Genomic DNA, 20,719 nt, shown 5'->3' on the forward strand with positions numbered 1-20,719 from the left:
ATATTTAGATAATATTATTTAGTATTTGCTAAAAATTATTTTGATTCGATAGAATAAATTTATTTATAATTTCAAGTATAATTTTATTATTGAAACATGTCATTTTATTTGAAAAAATGGTAATAGTTGTAGGGAAAATTAACAAGAAATAAAGTTTTACGGTGTAGGGCGGGGCTTCGCGGGGCCTTAAGGGGCGGGGATGGGGCAAGAAATTTTCCCCGTCATGTGGGGCGGGGCGGGGATGGGGTAAGAAAAATCCATGCGGGGCGGGGGCGAAGATCCCATCCTTCGGCCCCGCCCCGCCCCATTGCAATCCCTATCGGTGAGTGAATGAGAGTGAGGGTGACTAGGTGAGGGGCGACTGAGAGAAAACGAGAGTGAGAGTGAAAGAGGTAAGGGGCGACGAGGTTGAGTGAGGCTGTGGGGCTGAACAAGGCCGTGAGGGGAGTGTGAGGCTGAATGAGGCCATGGGGCTGTGAGGCAGAGTGAAGTCGTGAGGGTAGCATCTAAGGGCGAGAGAGAGTGGCTAGTGGTGAGAGCTTGAGAGAGAGAGAGAGAGAGAGAGAGAGAGAGAGAGAGAGAGAGAGAGAGAGAGAGAGAGAGAGAGAGAGAGAGAGAGAGAGAGAGAGAGAGAGAGAGAGAGAGGGCGATTGAGAGGTGAGGGTTAGGTTTAGAAAATGAAATTTGAAATGAAATAAAGTATATATACTATGGCTTTAATATTTTTTTTTTTTAAATTATATATGTAAACAGGTTAGGTTTGGGCCAGGTATGCATAAACCTAGACTCGACCTGAACCTGCTTTGGGTTTGATTTTTAAAATCCAAACTCGACCCTATTGTTTAGCGGGTCGAGTCGAATCGGGTATCCGTGGGTTGGGTTATATTTGCCATCCCTACTACCTAGCACAATAAGAAGGATATTGGACATGGTGCTAGATCCCACAAAGTTATGTATAGAAGTACAAGAAGCTAAAGAGTGAGCTAGCACATTGGCCTCAAGAGAAACAAGCAAAAGCAAAACAAACCAAGAAAGAAGAGAAGATAAAATAGATCTAATATTGTCTACTTAATCTAGCAATAAAGTTTCTCTTATAAGTTGGATGATGGATTTTTAATCTACTATACTTGTTTTTGATAAATAACAAACACCATCTTGTTGTTTTTCCATTGTGATTTAACATGCTAAATTTGAGTTGACTCTTTTGTAGCTAACTTTAAGTCATTGCATTGTCTACCATCACTACTATGTAAATTAATGCCTAAATATATAAGACAATTCTACATCCTTCATCATTACTATGCTCTTACATTGCTTTGAGCTATTTTACTGCAACAAGTATTTTTGAGGGAGTATCATAACCTACAAAATATAGTTAGCAAAAAGCACAAACAAAGAAAAACTTTAGAAAATTTTCCTGTTGTCAATCTTCTTCGACATCCTTTAGAAACTTCGATTTGATATTTTTGAGTGTTGTTATGACATCTCTCATGTTTATCCTTTCTTCAGGTGCCTCTGTTGAACAATCCATAGCCAATTGCATTATGGACAACATACAATCCAGCTTAGCATTAAAATGCTCTTCACCTCTCTTCAGCAAATTAGCATCTATAACTGTAATTACTAAATGGGGTAGCGATTGTTTTACCCAACGTTTTAGGTTCATTTCTCCGACAAACATTTCATCTGTGGGATTCTTTCTTGTGAATGTTTCCATCAATAAAATGCCATAACTATACACGTCTCCGCATGTAGAAATGGTTCCTTGTGATCCATACTCTACAAGTTTGATAAAATTTATTGTCAAAAAGTATACAATAATTTTACTTGATGCTAAAAAGAAATATGATTCATATTTTTTTGTGGCAGCTTTGTGTGTGTGTCTGTATAAACATAAAATTGAATTATAAAGTAGCAACATCACCTGGTGCCATATAACCAATAGTGGCCAATGTCATGGTTTGGGTCATTGAGTCTTCATCTCCTAACAATTTTGAAATGCCGAAGTCACTCACATGTGCAACCATATCTTTGTTTAGGAGAATATTGCTAGGCTTCAAATCACAATGAACAACGGGTAAAGGACAACCATGATGGAGATACTCCAATGAGGATGCAACATTTATCATCACGTTCAATCTTTCTAGCATATCCAAGAAGTGGTTAGGAGAATACAACCACTTTTTAAGGCTCCCCTTAGGCATATACTCTAGTACCAAAGCTTTGAAATTAGTACTACTACAGCTACCAATGATTTTCACAAGATTCTGGTGGTGAATTCTACACAATACATCACATTCAATTTCAAAACTCTTAAACCCTTCTTCTATTTTCAAATTAAAAACCTTTACTGCAACACATGTGTCATCTGAAAGTGTCCCTTTGTACACTGAGCCAAGATTCCCTTTCCCAACTAAGTTACTTTCACTAAATCCGTCTGTTGCTCGTTCAAGTTCTAGGTGTGTTATTTTTCTCCACCTTGGTGGAGGTAACAAATCTTCTTCACCTTTTTGTTTTACTTGTTTCTTTTGGGATCTCATCAGAAAAAATACGAGGATTGATCCAAGTATTGTTGCTATCATTGCTGGTAAAATATATCTTACTACAACTGTAGTGGCAGTCTTTGATTGTCCAACATCACTTTTTTCGCAGGGTGGAACTTGCAGTTTGGGTGGACCGCATAATGCTTCATTTCCCATGAATGATTGAGCTGAGAATTGAGCAATAACACCCTCATATGGAATTTCACCTTGTAATCTATTGAAGGATACATTGAAATATTTGAGGAATTTGAGTTCCATTAGAGACTTAGGAATTTCTCCAGACAAGTTGTTATCAGATAGATCCAAGTGTTCTATGCTTATCAACTTATCATATGATTGAGGAATAGGACCCTGGAATTTGTTATGTGCTAAGGAAAGGTTTGCCAAAGACTCTAGGCCTCTAATAGTAGGGATGTCACCTGATAGGAGATTCCATGACAGGTCTATATTTGTTACATGCTCCAAATTTCCGACCTCTAATGGTAGATGACCACTTAAAGAATTCGAGGACAGGTTTATTTGCAGTATATCTTTAAAACTCCAAAAAGATGAGGGTATGGAAGTCAACTTGTTGGAATCCAAGTACAACTTTTGAAGTTTGGAAAGACCTCCCCAACATGTTGGTATTGGTCCAAAAAACTCATTATGATTTAAAAATAATTCTGCCAAGTTTCTTAAAAGACAAATACCATTTGGGATGAATCCTTGCAATCTATTGTGTTGAAGATACAAACCTTGGAGCTTTCTCATTCCTCCAACTGTAGTTGGAATATGTCCAACCAATTCATTGTCTTGTAAGTGTAAGGCCATCAAGTTGCTTAAATTAGCAATCCCTGTAGGAATTGTACCTTTTATGTTGCAATTAAACATTACAAATTCTTCAAGAGAAGTAGAGAAATTTCCCATGGAAATTGGAAGGGTGCCATTCAATGGATTATCTGCTAGCACTATAGTTGTCAAATTTTTGCAGTTTGCCAAAGATGAAAGAAAACTTAATTCTAGAGTTGACGAATCTCTAGTCAAATAATTGTTGACTAAGTTGAGTCTCTCCAGATGCCTTAAGTTTCCCAAAGTATTAGGAATAGAGCCAAAGAAATTGTTTGCACCCAATTCAAGTTCAGTGAGCATAGAAGCATTTGAGATAGAACTGGGGATTATTCCCTCTAGTTCATTACCCCATAGGTAAAGTACCTTAAGATTTGGAAGCCAATTGCCTATACTTGATGGAAGATGGCCTGAGAGCTGGTTCATGTATAGACTAATGACTTCAATCCTTGAGCAATTGAAAATTGCATTTGGGATGATACCAGTTAAGCTGTTATTGGCTAAAGTTACTTCCATTAGATTTCTAAGATTCCCATTCTCGAGGGGTACTTCACCTGCCACAATATGTCAAACAAATTGAATCCTTGTTGACCGAAAAAAAAAAATCATAACTTTTGGATTTACTTTAAAACATAACAATTAACGAATAAGTGCCTTTAACAGGTTCAAAAAACTAAAAATTAAGGGTACGTCTTGTAATATGGAAAGACAGAAACCAGTTTAGGCTTGTTAAGTCTTTATTCAATTCGTTTGTCCAAGCTTGTTCTACACTAGTATTCTTGTTTACAGGAATCACCATAAACAGACATATTAGTTTGTAAGAAATTTATAGTGATTAGTAAGACATGTAATGATGTAATATAGAGCATTTGCTCTTTACAAAAAAGAAAAAAAAAAAGAAAGAAAGAAAAGACAATGGTGATGAACATGGAAATTGTTACTTTTCTAATATCTGTGGTCTTTATTAAAACCCATTGTAGCTTGTGTACACACAATTCACCATACTTATTCGCAATCCTGGTTTACTATACTTTTATTTATTTTTTCTTTTTTTAACAAAAGAGAAAGTCTCATGTACATGACCTACAGATCCTACAGATGAAACTCACTTTTATGTCAAAAGAGAGCATAATATAACAAATACACAGAATAATTTAACCTAATGGAAGTTGGAGCAGAGGGAAGTAGTATTTAAATTGAAGTGGTTATCATGGTACCTGTAAAGTTGTTATCATCCAAGTGAATTATCTCCAGGGAAGTACAGTTTCCCAAACTTCTTGGTATCCTCCCTACAAAATTTCAAAATATATCATACAAGTGATCAAGAGCTAGTAGACTTAGTTTGACTAGTGATAGATTATGAGCTTTTATTTAGAAACTAAAACAATTAATTTTATCCCATTAAAAAAAAATGCTATATTCACAACATTTTCATAAGAAATCATAAGCGCTAGGTTGTTATGAGTGGGCAAAAAAAAAAATTTAAGTTGTAGATTCAAATTAGAACTAATAACAATCTACCACCTATGATTTGTTGTATAAAGTGAAATATTTTATAAATAATAAAATATGCGGTTAGAATTTATTTCTAGTACTCCTTAAAAACTGTTCATTCTCTATACATCTTAAATGGCCTAAAAATGAAGCAGATATAACTAAATGGATCGAAGTGGACCAAATGAATTGAAGTAGACCAAAAAGGACTAAAATAAACTGAATTGGATCAAATTGGACTAAAATAGAACGAAATGGACCAAATTGACTGAAATATTACGCTAATGTGACTCAATAGAAGTGTAACAATAATAATTGATATGCTTAAGTTTTTATATATTATATAAATGTATAAAAGATGATTTTATAGATCAAAAGTAAATAACATTTTTTTTTTTGGAAAAAGTAAGTAACAGTTGATTGAATTGAAATTTGACTTACCTATTAATAAATCTTAATATAGAGAAGAAGTAATCCAATAGTATGCTTCAAAATATTAATTCAATAAAAAAAAAAAAACTTCTTAGATATCGTGACATTGTTTAAAGTCACACAATATGTAACTTGATTAAATAGAGAAATCACTTTCCTTTAGTTTCTTCTCATTACTTTCTCATCTCTTTACTTTCTATTAAATCAAATGCAATTGCAAACCATTTATGCTTGTCTTATAAAAAATTAAGGAAAATAAAATAAATTCTAAAACTCTTTTTTTTTTTTTTTTTTTTAGTTTCATTCAATTTGTTTAAGAGGAAATTTTCTAAAACCTCAAGCGGTAGTACAACAATCAACTAGGAACTAGACCTTAAAAAAACGAAGTTAATATTTGGAATCTCCCCTACCCTCCCTCTTTGGACCCAAAATTCATTATTTAAAAAAAAAAAAATTTAAATTTTGAAGTCCTCTTAACTTAAATAAGAACATAAAGAAAATTACCAAAAGTTGTACTTAACTAAATCAGCTAAAGAGTTGTCAAGGGTCGTGTGTCTTAATGGACTCTTGACAGAGATATCTAAAGTTTAAAACCTCTCACCTCTAACTAACAAAAAAATAATAATAAATAAATAAATAAAAAACTACAAAGTTGAAGGAAAATATTGTTGCCAAACAAGCACAAGCAAACTCCTTGAAGAAGCATTTGGAAGTTGCTATTTCTGATTTATTTGTTTCTCCAATAAACAGATAAAAAGGATGATAGTGCTTTTTCCATCCTTACTTTTCTCTTTTCCGTGGACCACATGGACGGAGACAAGAGGTGGGTGGGGGTAGTGCACTAGCAATGAGTACTGAGTAGTGACTGAATTATTTTAAGGCATGGGGTATAGGAGAGAGACAACAATAATTTAGTACTCACTAGTGCACTAATAGTGTTTTTTTTTTTGTTTGCTGAACAGTGCACTAATAGTGTGTTTCATAGTGCGTCTCACTCTCACATAATCAAAAAAAAAAAAATCCTTCGTAGTGTGTTTCATAATCATGTGAGATTCTTTTTAAGTTATAAATATATGCATTAATGTGTTGCTAAACCCTTTAGCTCGGACTCTCTCCCTCTAAACCTTCAAGGCATTTTGTGTATAAAGAGTGTTTTTTTTTTTTTTTTGGGGTGAACCGTGGAATATTTACGCGCTATGAAAAGAATTACAAGATACTGGGTATATAACCGTACGATATTTACACGCTATTAAAGGAATTATACATATATCTAATACGTTAGATATTCTCAGAGAAAAATAACAAAATGATAAACATTAATTAAAATAAAATAATTTAAGATAAAAAGTTGTCTACAAAATGATAAACATTAATTAAAATAAAATAATTTAAGATAAAAAGTTGTTGAAGATAGTGGAGGAAAATGAAATCCAACCTGAAAGATTGTTTTCGCCGAGATGAAGTACTTTCAGTGACGATATGTTGCCTAGAGATTCTGGAATACTACCTTCAAAACTGTTTGTATAAGCATACAGCACTTGAAGTTTAGGTAAGAACCCAAGCCATGATGGTAACATTCCAGAAAAGTTGTTCAATCCAAAGCTGACAACTTCCAAGTGAGCCAAATAAGCCAACTCGTTGGGCAGAGAGCCATGAAAATTGTTGTTTCTGAAGGATAAATGGGAGAGGAATGATAGGTTTCCCACTTGTGGAGCAATGGTTCCTGTAAGACCCATGTGAGAAAGGTTCAAGGCAGTGACTCTAAGGTGTTTGGAACCACAAGTGATCCCAATCCAGTTGCAAACAGAGGTAGAGGAAGACCAATTGCTTGCCAAGATTTTGTAAGGGTCATCGGTGATATGGGCTTTGAGAGCAAGGATAGCTGATTGGTCTGTGGTGATGTTGGTTTTTGCTGTCACAGCTAAGCTAGCCATAAAATAGTGCAACAGCAACAACACAAAAAGTAAGAAAAAGGCAGGAATCTCCATGAGTTTCTATCTGTAAGTAGGTTGAGATGTGAGGCTAGCTATTGTACCAAGCAAGTGTGGTTAAAGATGTTAATTTATACAAATGGAGAAATCAGCTTTTGTTGAGTTACATAGAAAAAGAAGATGATGACTAAACAGTCAACTGTTTGTAGTCTTATCTAAAGACTAAAAGGTCAATGATTACACTTCTAATGTTCACACTTCATACACATTGGACAATAAGTGTGAATAAAGTGCGGATATTTCCCAAACATAAAAACAAAATGCTTTTGTTTTGTCTTTCAGCTTGTTTCAAGCGGGAGGGGGTAAAAACATAAATATCAGGATTAGTGATCATGCACTGTTTGGTGGGATCAATTGAGAACCAAAAAACAAAAAAGATTGTTTCTCAAAAAAAACCAAAAAGATAATTAAAGCATACTTTCACACTCATTTACATCTACTATTTCACACAAATATTTACAATTGATACATAAATATCTTCATTTTCACACATAAAAGTGGATAAGAAAAAATAGATGAACATAGTGAACATGCGAGAATAAAAAACCATGGGTTAATAGATTATAGTAAAGATACACTAACGTTCAATTATTAGATGCATTATTGCTTGTGGTGGGAACTAAGGGTGTGCATGGGTCGGGTTGAGGGGATTTTTCGACTCAACCCAACCCACATGGATCAGGTTGGATTAGGTTGAATCCATGGATTGGGCAATTTTTTTCGTTACTATTATTATTAAATTGAGCTATATATATACATATATATATATATATATATATCTCACCTACCACCTGAGTTGATAAACAAAATATTCATGAACTAGTATTCAAACTCAATTATAAACAAAATATATCCAATTGAGTTGATAAACAAATATACATGAGTTAGTATCCCAATTCAGTTATAAACAAATAGAAGTAGATGGAGTGGGAGAGTGGGAATGGGAGGTGGTAGAGAGAGAAATAAGATTATTAGGGTTTGCGAGGTAATTGAGTTTTATATAGGAAAAGCTAAATAGAGAAAAAAATTAAATAAAAAAATTATTAATTATATAATATATATTAAATATATATAATTTAAATTTAAATATATAGGTGAGTTGGATCGGATTAGGTGGGTTTGTGATTGTTATGACCCGAACTCAACCGAACCCACTATTAAAAAAATTTTCATAACCCAACCCAACCCCCCAACCCCTAAAAACGAATCCAACCTAGTGAGTTGGATTGGGTTGAGTCGGTTTTGGTGGGTTGGTGGGTTAGCTGCACACTCCTAATGACAACATCATATATATGGCTTCTCACAAATATTAATATGAATTGTATTGTATAATTTTATAATTAAAAAAAGAGAGAGTTAATATTGTATGATAATATTGCATAAGTGCAGATCACAAAAAACAAATTGAATACGTATAGGACACAAAAACCAAGGGCGGAGCCAACCAAAAAAAAAAAAAGGGTTGTAGTAAATTTTCACTTTCTAACTAATTTTCATGTTTTGTCATAAGTTATTTTCCGGTGTTTCCAATATAGATCTTTAGCGTTCATTTCCCCCTTTCCCTCAACAACCATTGCATTATCTTAAAAAAATTCAATCTTAAATATATTAAGTAATTTATGTGGTTAAAATGGTCATGGGGAGGATCTTTTGCTTCCTTTTTTTTTTATGTTGATGTTTAGCTTAATGCATCATTTGTTGAGGATGTTATTCGGAAACTATATTGCTCTATATAATATACATTCTTAGGATAAAATACAAAAATAATCTCGAAGGTTTGGGCTAATACCAGGTATTACAATTTTTTCTCAAAAATATCCAATTTGCTCCCTAATCACAAACATCATTTAACACCATTTAATAATCCCCCTACTTCTCTTGCTTCTTTCTCCAATTGTGGTTAATATTTATCTACCGTTAGTTACACAAACACTCCCTCAAGTATATAATTGCCATAATGTTGTCACTAGAACATCAATGCATTCAAAATAATAAGTTATTGAAATTAAGGGAGCAAAGGATTTGGAGAAATAATAGTTTGGGAAGGTAATGGCTTGAGGACACTCCAAAATGAAGGGTTAACAAATATAAGGACACCAATTGATTTAAAAGCTTATGCAAATGAGTTTGAGCTCAAATTTCTTCTGTTAATTCTCTAATTTCCTTATTTTTTATTTTCATGTGAGAAGCCCATTCACATTTGTATACCCAATATATATCCTTATTGTCCTGTTTTGCTAATCCTCGAAACACGTCTTGCTTTTCTTTTTCCTTCTAATCAAACGTGAAGTGTGGGTTTTACTTCGTCAAAAGAAGGAATTAATAAAAATTTAACTTGTCAATATACTTATCAAACTTTATCATAGTCTCGTATCAGTTGAATAATCTAAAGACCTTCAATCACTTCAACTTTAGTTTCATGATTTTCCTCCTTTTTGACTTTTTGTTCAATAAAGCTAGTCCCACGCGGTTCAAGACCTATTGCACCCACCAAAAAAAAAAAAAAAAAACTTTTTTTTTTGAGAATGAATGTTCTACCAAACTTTAATGTAAACATTAAGCATATATCACATAATAATTTTTGTTTTTCATTTCTCTTCCTTAAGTTAAAAAATAGTAAAAAGTAAAAGACAAACAAACAAAAAAAACCATGTTGAAAAAGTTGAAACTAATTATATTTATCAAACTTTATCATAGTCTCCTATATTAATTGAATAAAATAAAAACCTTCAATCACTTTAACTTTAGTTCCATGATTTTCCCTCCTTTTTGACATTTTTTTCAATAAAGCTAGTCCCATGAGGTTCACAACGCCTTGCACCAAAAAAAAAAGAAGAAAATAACTTCCATGTTCTACCAAACTTTAATGAAAACATTAAGCATATATCACATAATAATTTTTTTTTCATTTCTCTTCCTTCTTTAAGTATATTAAAAAAAGAAAAACCCTCGTTGAACTTTGAAACTGATAATGTATTACTAATTCACAATCAGTACTACATAATACTATTACTACACAACTCTAAAAAGTATAGCATAAAGATGAAGTACAGTAAAATACAATTAGTGAGTACAAGGCTTGGGGACGGATGAGAACATAATTTAATAGCTCCCTCAAACTCAAGATGGGCCATAGGAAACAGATTTGAGTTTGGAGACCTAAGCACTAAAGCATCTTGGCAAATGGGATTAGTAAAAATGTAAAGCTAGTCCTGAACAAGTGAACATGACAGTAAGGTTTTGGTTTTTTTTTTTTTTTTTTTGATAAGATGACACTAACTTAAGTTGCAGAGAATCCTGAAGAACATGATCACAAACAAAATGACAGCCAACTTCGACTTGTTTAGTACGCTCATAAAAAGTTATTATGTGCAATGTAAATCACTATGCGATTGTCGCAATTGTTTGGAGACACAGAAGAAAGAGTGAACCCATATCTTGCTACAACCATAGCATCTAAAGAAGTACAGAAGTGGTGTTAGCCAAGGCTTGATACTTTGCCTCTATACATAAATAGAATGAGCAACCCCAATTTATTTCTTGTTGCCCCATGAGATAAAGGAATCACCAAGTAAGAAGTACAAATCAATGGTGGAGTGATAATCCGTAAGGATTCCTACTTAGTCAGGACTCAGGAGCAGAGTAGGCTCAAAGCTAAAGGGAAGATTCTAAACAAAAATGGAGATCTTGGTGCAAGGTGATACTGATATGATGAAAAATGGGAGAAAATGGCAAATGCCCCTTTCAAAAAAAAAAAAAACAAAAAAATTCAGCATTTTGCCCCCTTTCCCAAACTAATTAGGGAAATGTCCTTATTTTGAAACTCGATTTTCTCAAAATCAAGTTCTTTTAAAAAAAATTTTGGAGCCTTATAGTGGCGTTTTAAGGAGCCTATAATGATGTTTTAAGAACCTATAGTGATGTTTTAAAAACCTATAGTGGCGTTTTGTAACTCGATTTCTATGAAGTCGAGTTACATGCAATTTGTTTTCTTTTTTTTGCCTATAACTCGATTTCAAGAAACTCAAGTTTCAAACGCCACTATGTCCTTAAAATGTCACTATAAGCTCCTTAAAAATGTCACTATAGAGCTTAATTTGATTTTGAGAAAATCGAATTTTAAAAGAGGGACATTTTCCTAATTAGTTTGGGAAATGAGGCAAAATGCTAGATTGATTTTTTAAAAAGGGCAAAGGCCAATTTTTTCCATGAAAAATGTGAAGAACTTTCTACAAAGTGAGTGCATTGCAGAGCTTCCATGAATTTATTGAAGGGAATGAACAAGAAATTCCCAAACCTATGAGAAACAAAAATTTAGAGAAAACACACACCAAAGAAAACAATCACACGCATAAGATAGTATTTATGTGGTTTGGTAATTTGCCTACGTCCACGGAGTTGTAGGGATTTCACTATTATCAGGGAAAAATACAAAGTGGGGCAGTATAGTTTTTTTCTCTTTCAAAATCTACAACAACAAAACCCTAATCACTAAAACAACATTTTCTACATCCTTCGCTCCAAGGACTAAGCCTTAGAAAATCTCCCATTAAAAATCACGCAACATTATTTCGGGTCGGGTCGTCATCCGGATCAAACACAACTAGGCTCCACAAAGCCCAACAAATCTCCCACTTGGAGATTAGTTCAATCTGTTGGGGACATATTTTTATGTAATTGGCATATCCTTTGACAAAGCGCACTTTACTTGTATTTGAGTAAATCTAAGTAGGTTCAAGATGATCATTACAAGTGGTTAACTTGAAGACATGAAGACTACTCAAGAATTGTTCAAGAAAAGTGCAATCTGCAGGTCTCGATACCTGCTCGATAGAAGCTCGATCTGTCAAGAATCATTAAAGCTCGACAGACTCTTCGATCGATCGAGCTTACGGGTTTTCAGATTATAGCCAGAAACGTTTTATTCTAAAAGGCTATTTGTTTATGGGTTTGCATAATCCTTATAGGACTAGGAAAGTCTAAGGTTTGTGTAAACCTATTTGGAATAGGAGAGCTCATTAAACTCCTATTTAAAGGAGGTGAAAAAAGAAAAACCTAACCCTAGAGAGCTTCATAAGGTTTTCTTTTTGAAACCCTAGCCTCCTTCTATAGAAGAAAGAGTTCTTGCTGCGTTTTTTGTACGCCTTTGGGTTTTGTAACCAAGCAAAGTCTCTTGCACCAACATTAAAGATCTTATTGGTGTTTCTATGTGAAACTGCTGCAAATCAACTACAACAATCAAAGGGTTGCTGTGGAGTTAGTCACGTCCTAGGATTCGTGCAAAGGAGTAAGCCGCGTATTGGGATCCGCGCATCAGATTGATTAGTCATGTACTTGGGAGCCATGCATTAGAAAGGGGAATTATCACTACAGAACAAGTCCAATTGGGTATTGGGGTAAGGGTTCAACTGTAGGTTGGTAAGGTACTTAGGATTCCTTTACTAGCAATCGCTTGTTGTGATAATAGTGGAGTTTCGGGAGTAGTGACCTGAAAATCACCCGGTGGGGTTTTTGCCATTAGGTTTTCCCCATTCATAAACAAATCACCGTGTTATTTATTTTCCGTTACATTATTAGCTTATTGGTAATTTGTTTTTATTACCATGCGTTTGCATGATAAATTGATTAATTAATAACTTGGCTAATTAATTAATTAATTACTATCACAAGGGGTCATTCAGTTTGTGGCCTATCAAGTGGTATTAGAGCAAACACACTCTGATTAGGTTTTAATCTTTACTGTGTGATCTAGTGACCCCTGTTGTCATGAAAACTCTTGATTGTTTTGATTTGCATGATCTTATGTTGAATGATGATCATGATATTCAAGATGCCTATTGTAAGCTTTATAATTTTTGTATGAAATCTCTTAAATATTCTACAAAATTAAAAGCTAAATTTAAGAAGGTCAAGCTTGAAAAAGATGATTTGATTGCAAAATTGGATGAAGCCAATAATTTGAATGAGAATTTTAAAAATCAAATTTCATCTCAGGTGGACAAAATTAAAATTTTGGAAGAGCAACTAGTTGAATCTAAAATTGAAGTTGAAAAATTAACTAGTGCCAAACTTGTTGTTGAGCCTAACTCAAAAGAAAAGGATTTTTATATTCCTCCATTTAAAAGGAATAATGAAGAGTTGAAGGCTAATATTGCTAGGATAGAGAAAGGTAAAAATTCTGATGTTAATGCTGAAGTTTCTAAACCTATGTCTAAAACTCCTCCTAGGAAGAATAAAAATTCTGAATTTGTCCCCACTTGTCATCATTGTCATATTGTTGGTCATATTAGGCCAAATTGTCCTAAGTTAAGGTCTCTGTCAACCTCCAAGGTTAGACCTCCTTCTAGGAAACCGAGTAAGTCTAAAACTACTCATGTTTGTCACCATTGTGGTGCTTCAGGTTACACTCGTCCTAATTGTTTCAATTTGTTTCCTCATAAGCGAGTGTCCAATAGGTCTCATCCTTTGTCTAAAGGTTCTATACCTATTCTTGGTGAGTTATTAAAAACTTTGATCTTTTTAACTCAATTTCAGGGGAATCCTAATTCCTCTATGTCCTTTAGTAGTCATACTAGGACATGTGCCTTTTCATCTTCACGGCCAAAGACTCGTGCTATGTGGGTGATAAAGGATCCTAAGACTTAATTGTCTTTTCTGTTTGTCATCTATTTTAATTCTTTCTATCTAAAGTAGAACTCTCTTTGCTTGATTTCTTATCATGCTTTCATGCATCTGCACCCTTCTATCATGCCTTCATGCATATGCATATTTTTTTTATGCTTTGGTTGTTTAACATGTTTTTGTTTGGTTATTTTTTTCAGTTTTGCTTTGTTTTTTTTTTTTCATATAAAAATAAAATTAAAAAAATAGAAAAATCAGAAAAATACAAAAACAGTGTATGTTTGGTGTACATTGGTACTTGTGTACCTTGGATGGCCATTGAAACAAAGTCTTCTAAACTTTGTATCATTTGTAACTTAGATGAGCATCACTATGCACAACTAAGCAAGTGAGTTATGTGGCTTTTATTTGTGATGAGTAAGATTAAGTTGTCTCTTGTACTTAACACTCATATTACTATTTTTGACAGGAACGACTAAAAAAATCCTAAGAGAAAGGCATTAATAACCATCTCATCACTGTTGCCCGCCAATCATAATATAACACCTGTATGCTTCGGTATAGCAAAAGTGCATGTCAATGATATTTGTGTGCTTAGGCATAGCAAATTTGAAATATCAAATATCATTAGGTGTTTCTTTTCTCTCTCTAATATGCCCATGCATGATACGCTTAAAAGAAAAATATGCAAAGAAAAATCAAAAGCAAAAAGATCAAAAATACTTTAAAAAATGATTGCAAGCGTGTATTCTAGGAGATGTGAGAGTTATAGGATGTACCTCGAAGGTGATAGTCCTCATCAAGTAGTTATGATTGTGTGTGAACTAAAGTGATTTTCTCATCTTAAATTGTCATAACATGTATACACTTATGCAATCTTGCGATATTTTTCACACACAACACGCAATATTCTTTGCTATTCTTGATACATGTGCAAGTACAATGTGATTTGGCCATCACAAGGTTTTACATGTGTTAATGTCTGCTCACTAAACTATCTTGACTTGTTTTTGGAATATAAAATTAGTTAGACATGTTTAGTGTGTGTGTGTGTGTTTTTGAGATCCATGTGCTTAAAAATCTTTGTTGAGAGATATTTTTGAAAGCATAATATGCTGTTTGGATCATTGGTTGAGTTGCATGTTGGATTGCATTCATATCTGTGTTTTTCACATCTCAAAAAAAATTGTTTTGAAAACCTGGCTTGACACCTCCTCGACACCTCCTCGATAGCTAGCTATCTGTCGAGCTTCCTAAGCTTTTTCTTATCGCAATCTCGCCAGCACCTCGACACCTTGTGGATCGTTCGAGAATAGTTTCTATCCCCTCGATAGCATCTCGACACCTAGTGGATCGATCGAGCTTCATCTCTTGCTTCTGGTGTTTGTATTCCTCGATAGCTTCTCGACACTTGATTTATTGACGTCTATTATGCTCGACACCTGTCTCGCCACCTCTCGATCGATCGAAATCCTCTTGCATGCATTATTTTTCACATGTTTTGCATATTTTTGATTATCTTTGTGTCCATAGCATCTTGTTTTTCTTTTTCTTTTAGGTCTATGGTTCCTTGTTCTCCTTGTTCCCTCTATGTCAGTTTTCTGTTTGTCTCTGTCATGTCTTTTGGCTTTTTATGCCCTTTGACAATCGTGTCAAAAAGGGGAAGAAATTTGAGAATTGAATGTCATTCCTTAGGGGGAGTAATAGATTTAGGGGGAGTACTTCATATTAAAGGGAAGAATGTTTTGATACACATTGATTTTGATATATTTTTGTGTTGTGTATCTTTTGGTTTTGTAACCATTTACATACATCATGTGTTGATTATATATTTGATGATGATGTATGTGTTTCACTCTTTATCTCACATGTGTTGTTTCTTTTCTCTCTTTATACACATGTTTCTTATTTATTTAACTTGTCATTATTTTCCACATGGTACCTTGATGTGTTTTGTTTAGTGCCTTTCAGGAAAGACAAGGTAAAGCCAAGTCAAGATTCTGAACCTTCTTCTTGCAGCAACTTGCAAGGTTCAGATCTTTTAGACTAGGCTTATTTGTTTTGTAATCTTGAGTAGAATGTATTCTAGGACATTCAATGTACTCTTGTTGTTTTGTCACGGATTGCTAAATGGGGAGATTGTTGGGGACATATTTTTATGTAATTGACATATCCTTTGACAAAACGCACTTTACTTGTATTTGGGTAAATCTAAGTAGGTTCAAGATGATCATTATAAGTGGTTAAATTGAAGACATGAAGACTACTCAAGAACTGTTCAAGAAAAGTGCAATCTGCAGGTCTTGATACTTGCTCGATAGAAGCTCAATCTGTCAAGATTCATTAAAGCTCGACAGACTCCTCAATCGATCGAGCTTACGAGTTTTTAGATTATATCCAGAAACGTTTTATTCTAAAAAGCTATTTGTTTAAGGGTTTGTATAATCCTTATAGGACTAGGAAAGTCCAAGGTTTGTGTAAACCTATTAGGAATAAGAGAGCCCATTAAAATCCTATTTAAAGGAGGTGGAAAAATAAAAACCTAACCCTAGAGAGCTTCATAAGGTTTTCTTTTTGAAACCCTAGCCTCCTTTTACAGAAGAAAGAGTTCTTGCTGCGTTTCTTGTACGCTTTTGGGTTTTGTAACCAAGCAAAGTCTCTTGCACCAACATTGAAGATCTTATTGGTGTTTCTATGTGAAACTACTACAAATCAACTACAACAATCAAAGGGTTGCTATGGAGTTAGTCATGTACTGAGATTCGTGCAAACGAGTAAGCCGCGTATTGGGATCCGTACATCAGATTGGTTAGTCACGTACTTGAGAGCCGTGCATCAGAAAGGGGAACTGTCACTACAGAACAAGTCCAATTGGGTATTGGGGTAAGGGTTCAACTGTAGGTTGGTAAGGTACTTGAGATTCCTTTACTTGTAACCGCTTGTTGTGATAATAGTGAAGTTTCGGGAATGGTGACCTGAAAAACACTCGGTGGGGTTTTTGCTGTTAGGTTTTCCCCATTCGTAAACAAATCACCGTGTTATTTATTTTTCGCTGCATTAGTAGTTTATTGGTGATTTGTTTGTGCTACCACGCGTTTGTATGATAAATTAATTAATTAATAACTTGGCTAATTAATTAATTAATTACTATCACAAGGGGTTATTCAGTTTGTGGCTTATCACAATCACCAACATCAACCGCATTCCTCCAAAAGCAATCCCTCATCCCTATAACTCATCCTCCTGTCCTCAAGTTAGAAGACCAACTAAAGCTGCATACAGCTTTAGCTTCTCAATAGTAACACCCTTAGTCAACATGTCTGTCGGGTTTTTAGATCCACAAATTTTCTTAAGTATTACCAGTTTATCTTCAACAAAGTAACATATAAAGTGGTATTTTGTCTGTATATGTTTCGACTTTGAATGATAAGCCGAATTTTTAGCAAGAAAAATTGCACTCTAACTGTCACTATGTAGAATTCCCATCTCCTACTTCTTACCCAATTCATCTAAGAAACCATGTAGCCAAATCATCTCATTTCCAGCTTCAGTTGCTGCAACATACTCAGCTTTTGTAATAGACAAAGTAACAATCTTTTGTAGATTTGAAGCCCAGGATATAGTTGTACCACCCAGAGTAAATACAAGCTCAGTAGTACTCTTTCTACTATCAATACCACCAGCAAAATCAACATCTACATAACCCTGCAGTTTCAAACTTTCACCTGTGAAGCAAAGACATGTATTTGATGAACCCTTCAGATATCTCATAATCCACTTGACTACCTCCCAATGCTGCTTTCCTGGCTTACTCATGAATTTGCTCACAACTCCCATTGCATGTGCAATGTCTGGCCTTGTACACACCATAGCATACATCAAGCTGCCAATAGCTGAGGCATAGGGCACCTTACTCATATGGTCCCTTTCTTCTTCTGTCTTCAGTGACTGTTCTTTGCTTAGTTTGAAATGACTACAAAGGGTGTGCTCACTGGTTTAACTTCATTCATGTTGAACCTGCTAAGAATTTTTTTCATATACTCTAACTATGAAAGTTTCAATGTACCATTAGCCTTGTCTCTAATGATTCTCATACCAAGGATTTGCTTTGCAGCTCCCAAATCCTTCATTGCAAACTGTTTTGACAATTACTTCTTTAGATTATTAATCTCCTCAATGCTAGACCCTGCAATGAGTATATCATCCACATATAATAGAAAAATGATGTAAGAATTGCCAAAGAACTTAACATAGGAATAGTGATCAGCTTTACATCTCTTAAATCCAATTCTATGCATAAAATTGTCAAATTTTCTGTACCACTGTTTAGGAGCTTTTTTAAAGTCATACAAGCTCTTTCTCAGTTTGCAAACTAGATTCTCTTGTCCTTGAACAATGAACCCTTTTGGCTGAATCATGTAAATATTTTCCTCTAAGTCACCATGAAGAAATGCCATCTTCACATCTAATTGCTCAAGATGTAAATTTTCTGTAGCCAATATTCCCAATACCAGTCTGATTGTTAACATCTTCACAACTGGAAAAAATATCTCTGAGTAGTCAATGCCCTTCTTCTATTGGAACCCTTTAACAACTAATCTGGCCTTGTAATGTTTGCTACCATCATGCTAATTCTTTATTCTGTATACCCACTTATTATGCAAAGCCTTCTTTCCTACTGGCAATTCAGTCAAATCCCATGTCTAATTCCCCAACAAGGAATCCATCTCATCCTTCATGGCTAACTCCTACTTGCTTGAATTCTCATCTCGCAAGGCTTCATCATAACACTCTGTCTCACTACCATTAGTCAACAGGAGATAATTTAGAGTGGGTGAATAACACTGTGGAGGTTTAATGGTCCTGGAAGATCTGCGGACTTTAGCTACAGGTGTACTCTGATCTACTTGTGAATCTACATTCTCCTTATCTTCTTCACCCATTTTATGTACAGTACTTTCAGTTAATTCATCTAAGTTGACAAACTCATATTTATTTTGATCTATCTCTGTAACATCTAGCACTACAGTTGACCTATCCTTATACATAACTTGTTCATTAAATATCACATTTCTATTTCTGATGATTTTTCTGTTTTGTTCATTCCAAAACCTATAGCCAAATTTCTCATCACTATAGCCAATGAAAAAAATATATTTTAGACTTTGCATCAAGTTTGCTACGAGCATCAGAATCAATATGAACATAAGAAACACAACCAAAAACTTTTAAATGGGAAAACTTTACCTCTTTACCGCTCCAAACCTCCTCAGGAAGTTTAAACTCCATGAGAACTGATGGTCCTTAGTTTATCAGGTAAGCTGCAGTGCTAACAGTATCAGCCTAGAAAGTTTTTGGTAGTCCAACATACAACCTCATACTCCTAGCACACTTATTGAGAGTTCTGTTCATGTGCTCAGCCACACCATTCTACTATGGTGTCCCAAGAATGGTCTTCTCCATCCTAATTCATTGTGTAGCATAATACTCACTGAACCCTCCATCTATGTACTCTCCTCCATTATCTGACCTCAAACATTTTACTTTCAAACCTGTTTTTGTCTCAACCATGGCATTCCACTTCTTAAAAGTTTCAAATACATTAGATTTATTTTCAGAAAATAAACTCATACCTTTCTGCTTAAGTCATCAATGAAAGTGATGTAGTACCTTGAACCTCTAAGGGATGCAATCGGAGAAGGCCCCTATAAATCAGTGTGTACTAACTCCAATTTTTCAGCCTTTGGTGTCCTGCCAGTTTTCAAGAATCTTACCTTTTTCTGCTTTCCTAAAATGCAACTTTCACACATGTCAAAATCAATGAACTTCAATTCTGGTAGTTTTCCTCTTGATAGCAGCATCTTTATCCCTTTCTCACTCATGTGACCAAGTCAATGGTTTCATAGGCTTGTATCAGTACTTACTTTAGCAACTGCAATTATGTCTCTTGGACTTGAGGTCATATATAGAGTACCAGTCTTTTTTTCATGAGCCAATACCCTAGCTCCCTTTGTAACCTTCCAAGTACCACCAACAAATAATATTACATTCCCTTCATTATCAAGTTGTCCAACAGAAATCAGATTCCTCCTCAGGTCAGAAATATGTCGAACCTTCTCCAGTAACCAAACAGACCCATTAGGCAACAATATCCGGACGTCTCCCATACCCACAACATTCAAGGCTGCACCGTTAGCCAAATACACCTTACCAAAATCACCCGTAACATAATTCTGTATGATTTCTAGGTGTGGAGTGGTATGAAACGAAACTCCTGAGTTCGAAACAAAGCTCCTGAGTTCGAAGTGGATAGTCTACTACAAGAAGTAATGCATCCTGTACCTTTTCTGTTACAGCATTTGTAGAATCACCTTCATTCTTCTTCTTAGGACTTTTACATTGCCTCCTAAAGTGACTTGTTTTCCCACAGTTCTAGCATTGTACTTGTTGGCTTGATCTAGATTTACTTCTGTTCTGATTAGAATTTTTAAATTTTGATCTACCTTGATTTGAATTTCTATCATTACCTCTGCCTCTTATCTCAAGGTTTAGGGCAGAACCAAATCCTAAGGTTTCACATGCATCTCTTTTACGAATCTCCTCAACCAGAATTAAATCTCGTATGTCATTGTAGTTCAGCTTTTCTTTTCTTGTAGAATTGCTTACTACCATCCTCATTGCCTTCCAACTGTTTGGCAAAGAGGCCAAAATGATTAGTGCACGGATTTTATCATCAAAATCAATTTCTACAGACGACAATTGATTTATGATAGTGTTAAATTCATTCAGATGTTGTGCTACTAATGCATTCTC

General features: G+C 34.6%; 1 protein-coding gene across 3 annotated transcripts in view; it reads right to left on the minus strand.

Moving 5' to 3' along the window:
• The window catches only part of LOC126705530 (LRR receptor-like serine/threonine-protein kinase EFR), a 103,132-nt gene that overhangs the window by 22,283 nt on the left and 60,130 nt on the right, over positions 1 to 20,719 (minus strand). Inside the window, exons 1-4 of one of the 3 annotated variants that reach the window (XM_050404585.1) lie at positions 6,730 to 7,469; positions 4,586 to 4,657; positions 1,925 to 3,922; positions 1,230 to 1,779 (exon numbers count right to left, since the gene is read on the minus strand). The exons of 1 other annotated variant lie outside the window; for it this stretch is intronic. In XM_050404585.1, coding sequence (XP_050260542.1) covers positions 1,424 to 1,779; positions 1,925 to 3,922; positions 4,586 to 4,657; positions 6,730 to 7,282 — 2,979 coding nt within the window. In that variant the 5' untranslated portion in view covers positions 7,283 to 7,469 and the 3' untranslated portion in view covers positions 1,230 to 1,423. Of the gene's footprint in view, positions 1 to 1,229; positions 1,780 to 1,924; positions 3,923 to 4,585; positions 4,658 to 6,729; positions 7,470 to 20,719 lie in introns of those variants that run through there. One more of the 3 variants, XM_050404586.1, reaches the window with a different exon arrangement.

This window comes from Quercus robur, chromosome 11 (genome assembly GCF_932294415.1).
Source record: "Quercus robur chromosome 11, dhQueRobu3.1, whole genome shotgun sequence".
Lineage (NCBI taxonomy): Eukaryota > Viridiplantae > Streptophyta > Magnoliopsida > Fagales > Fagaceae > Quercus > Quercus robur.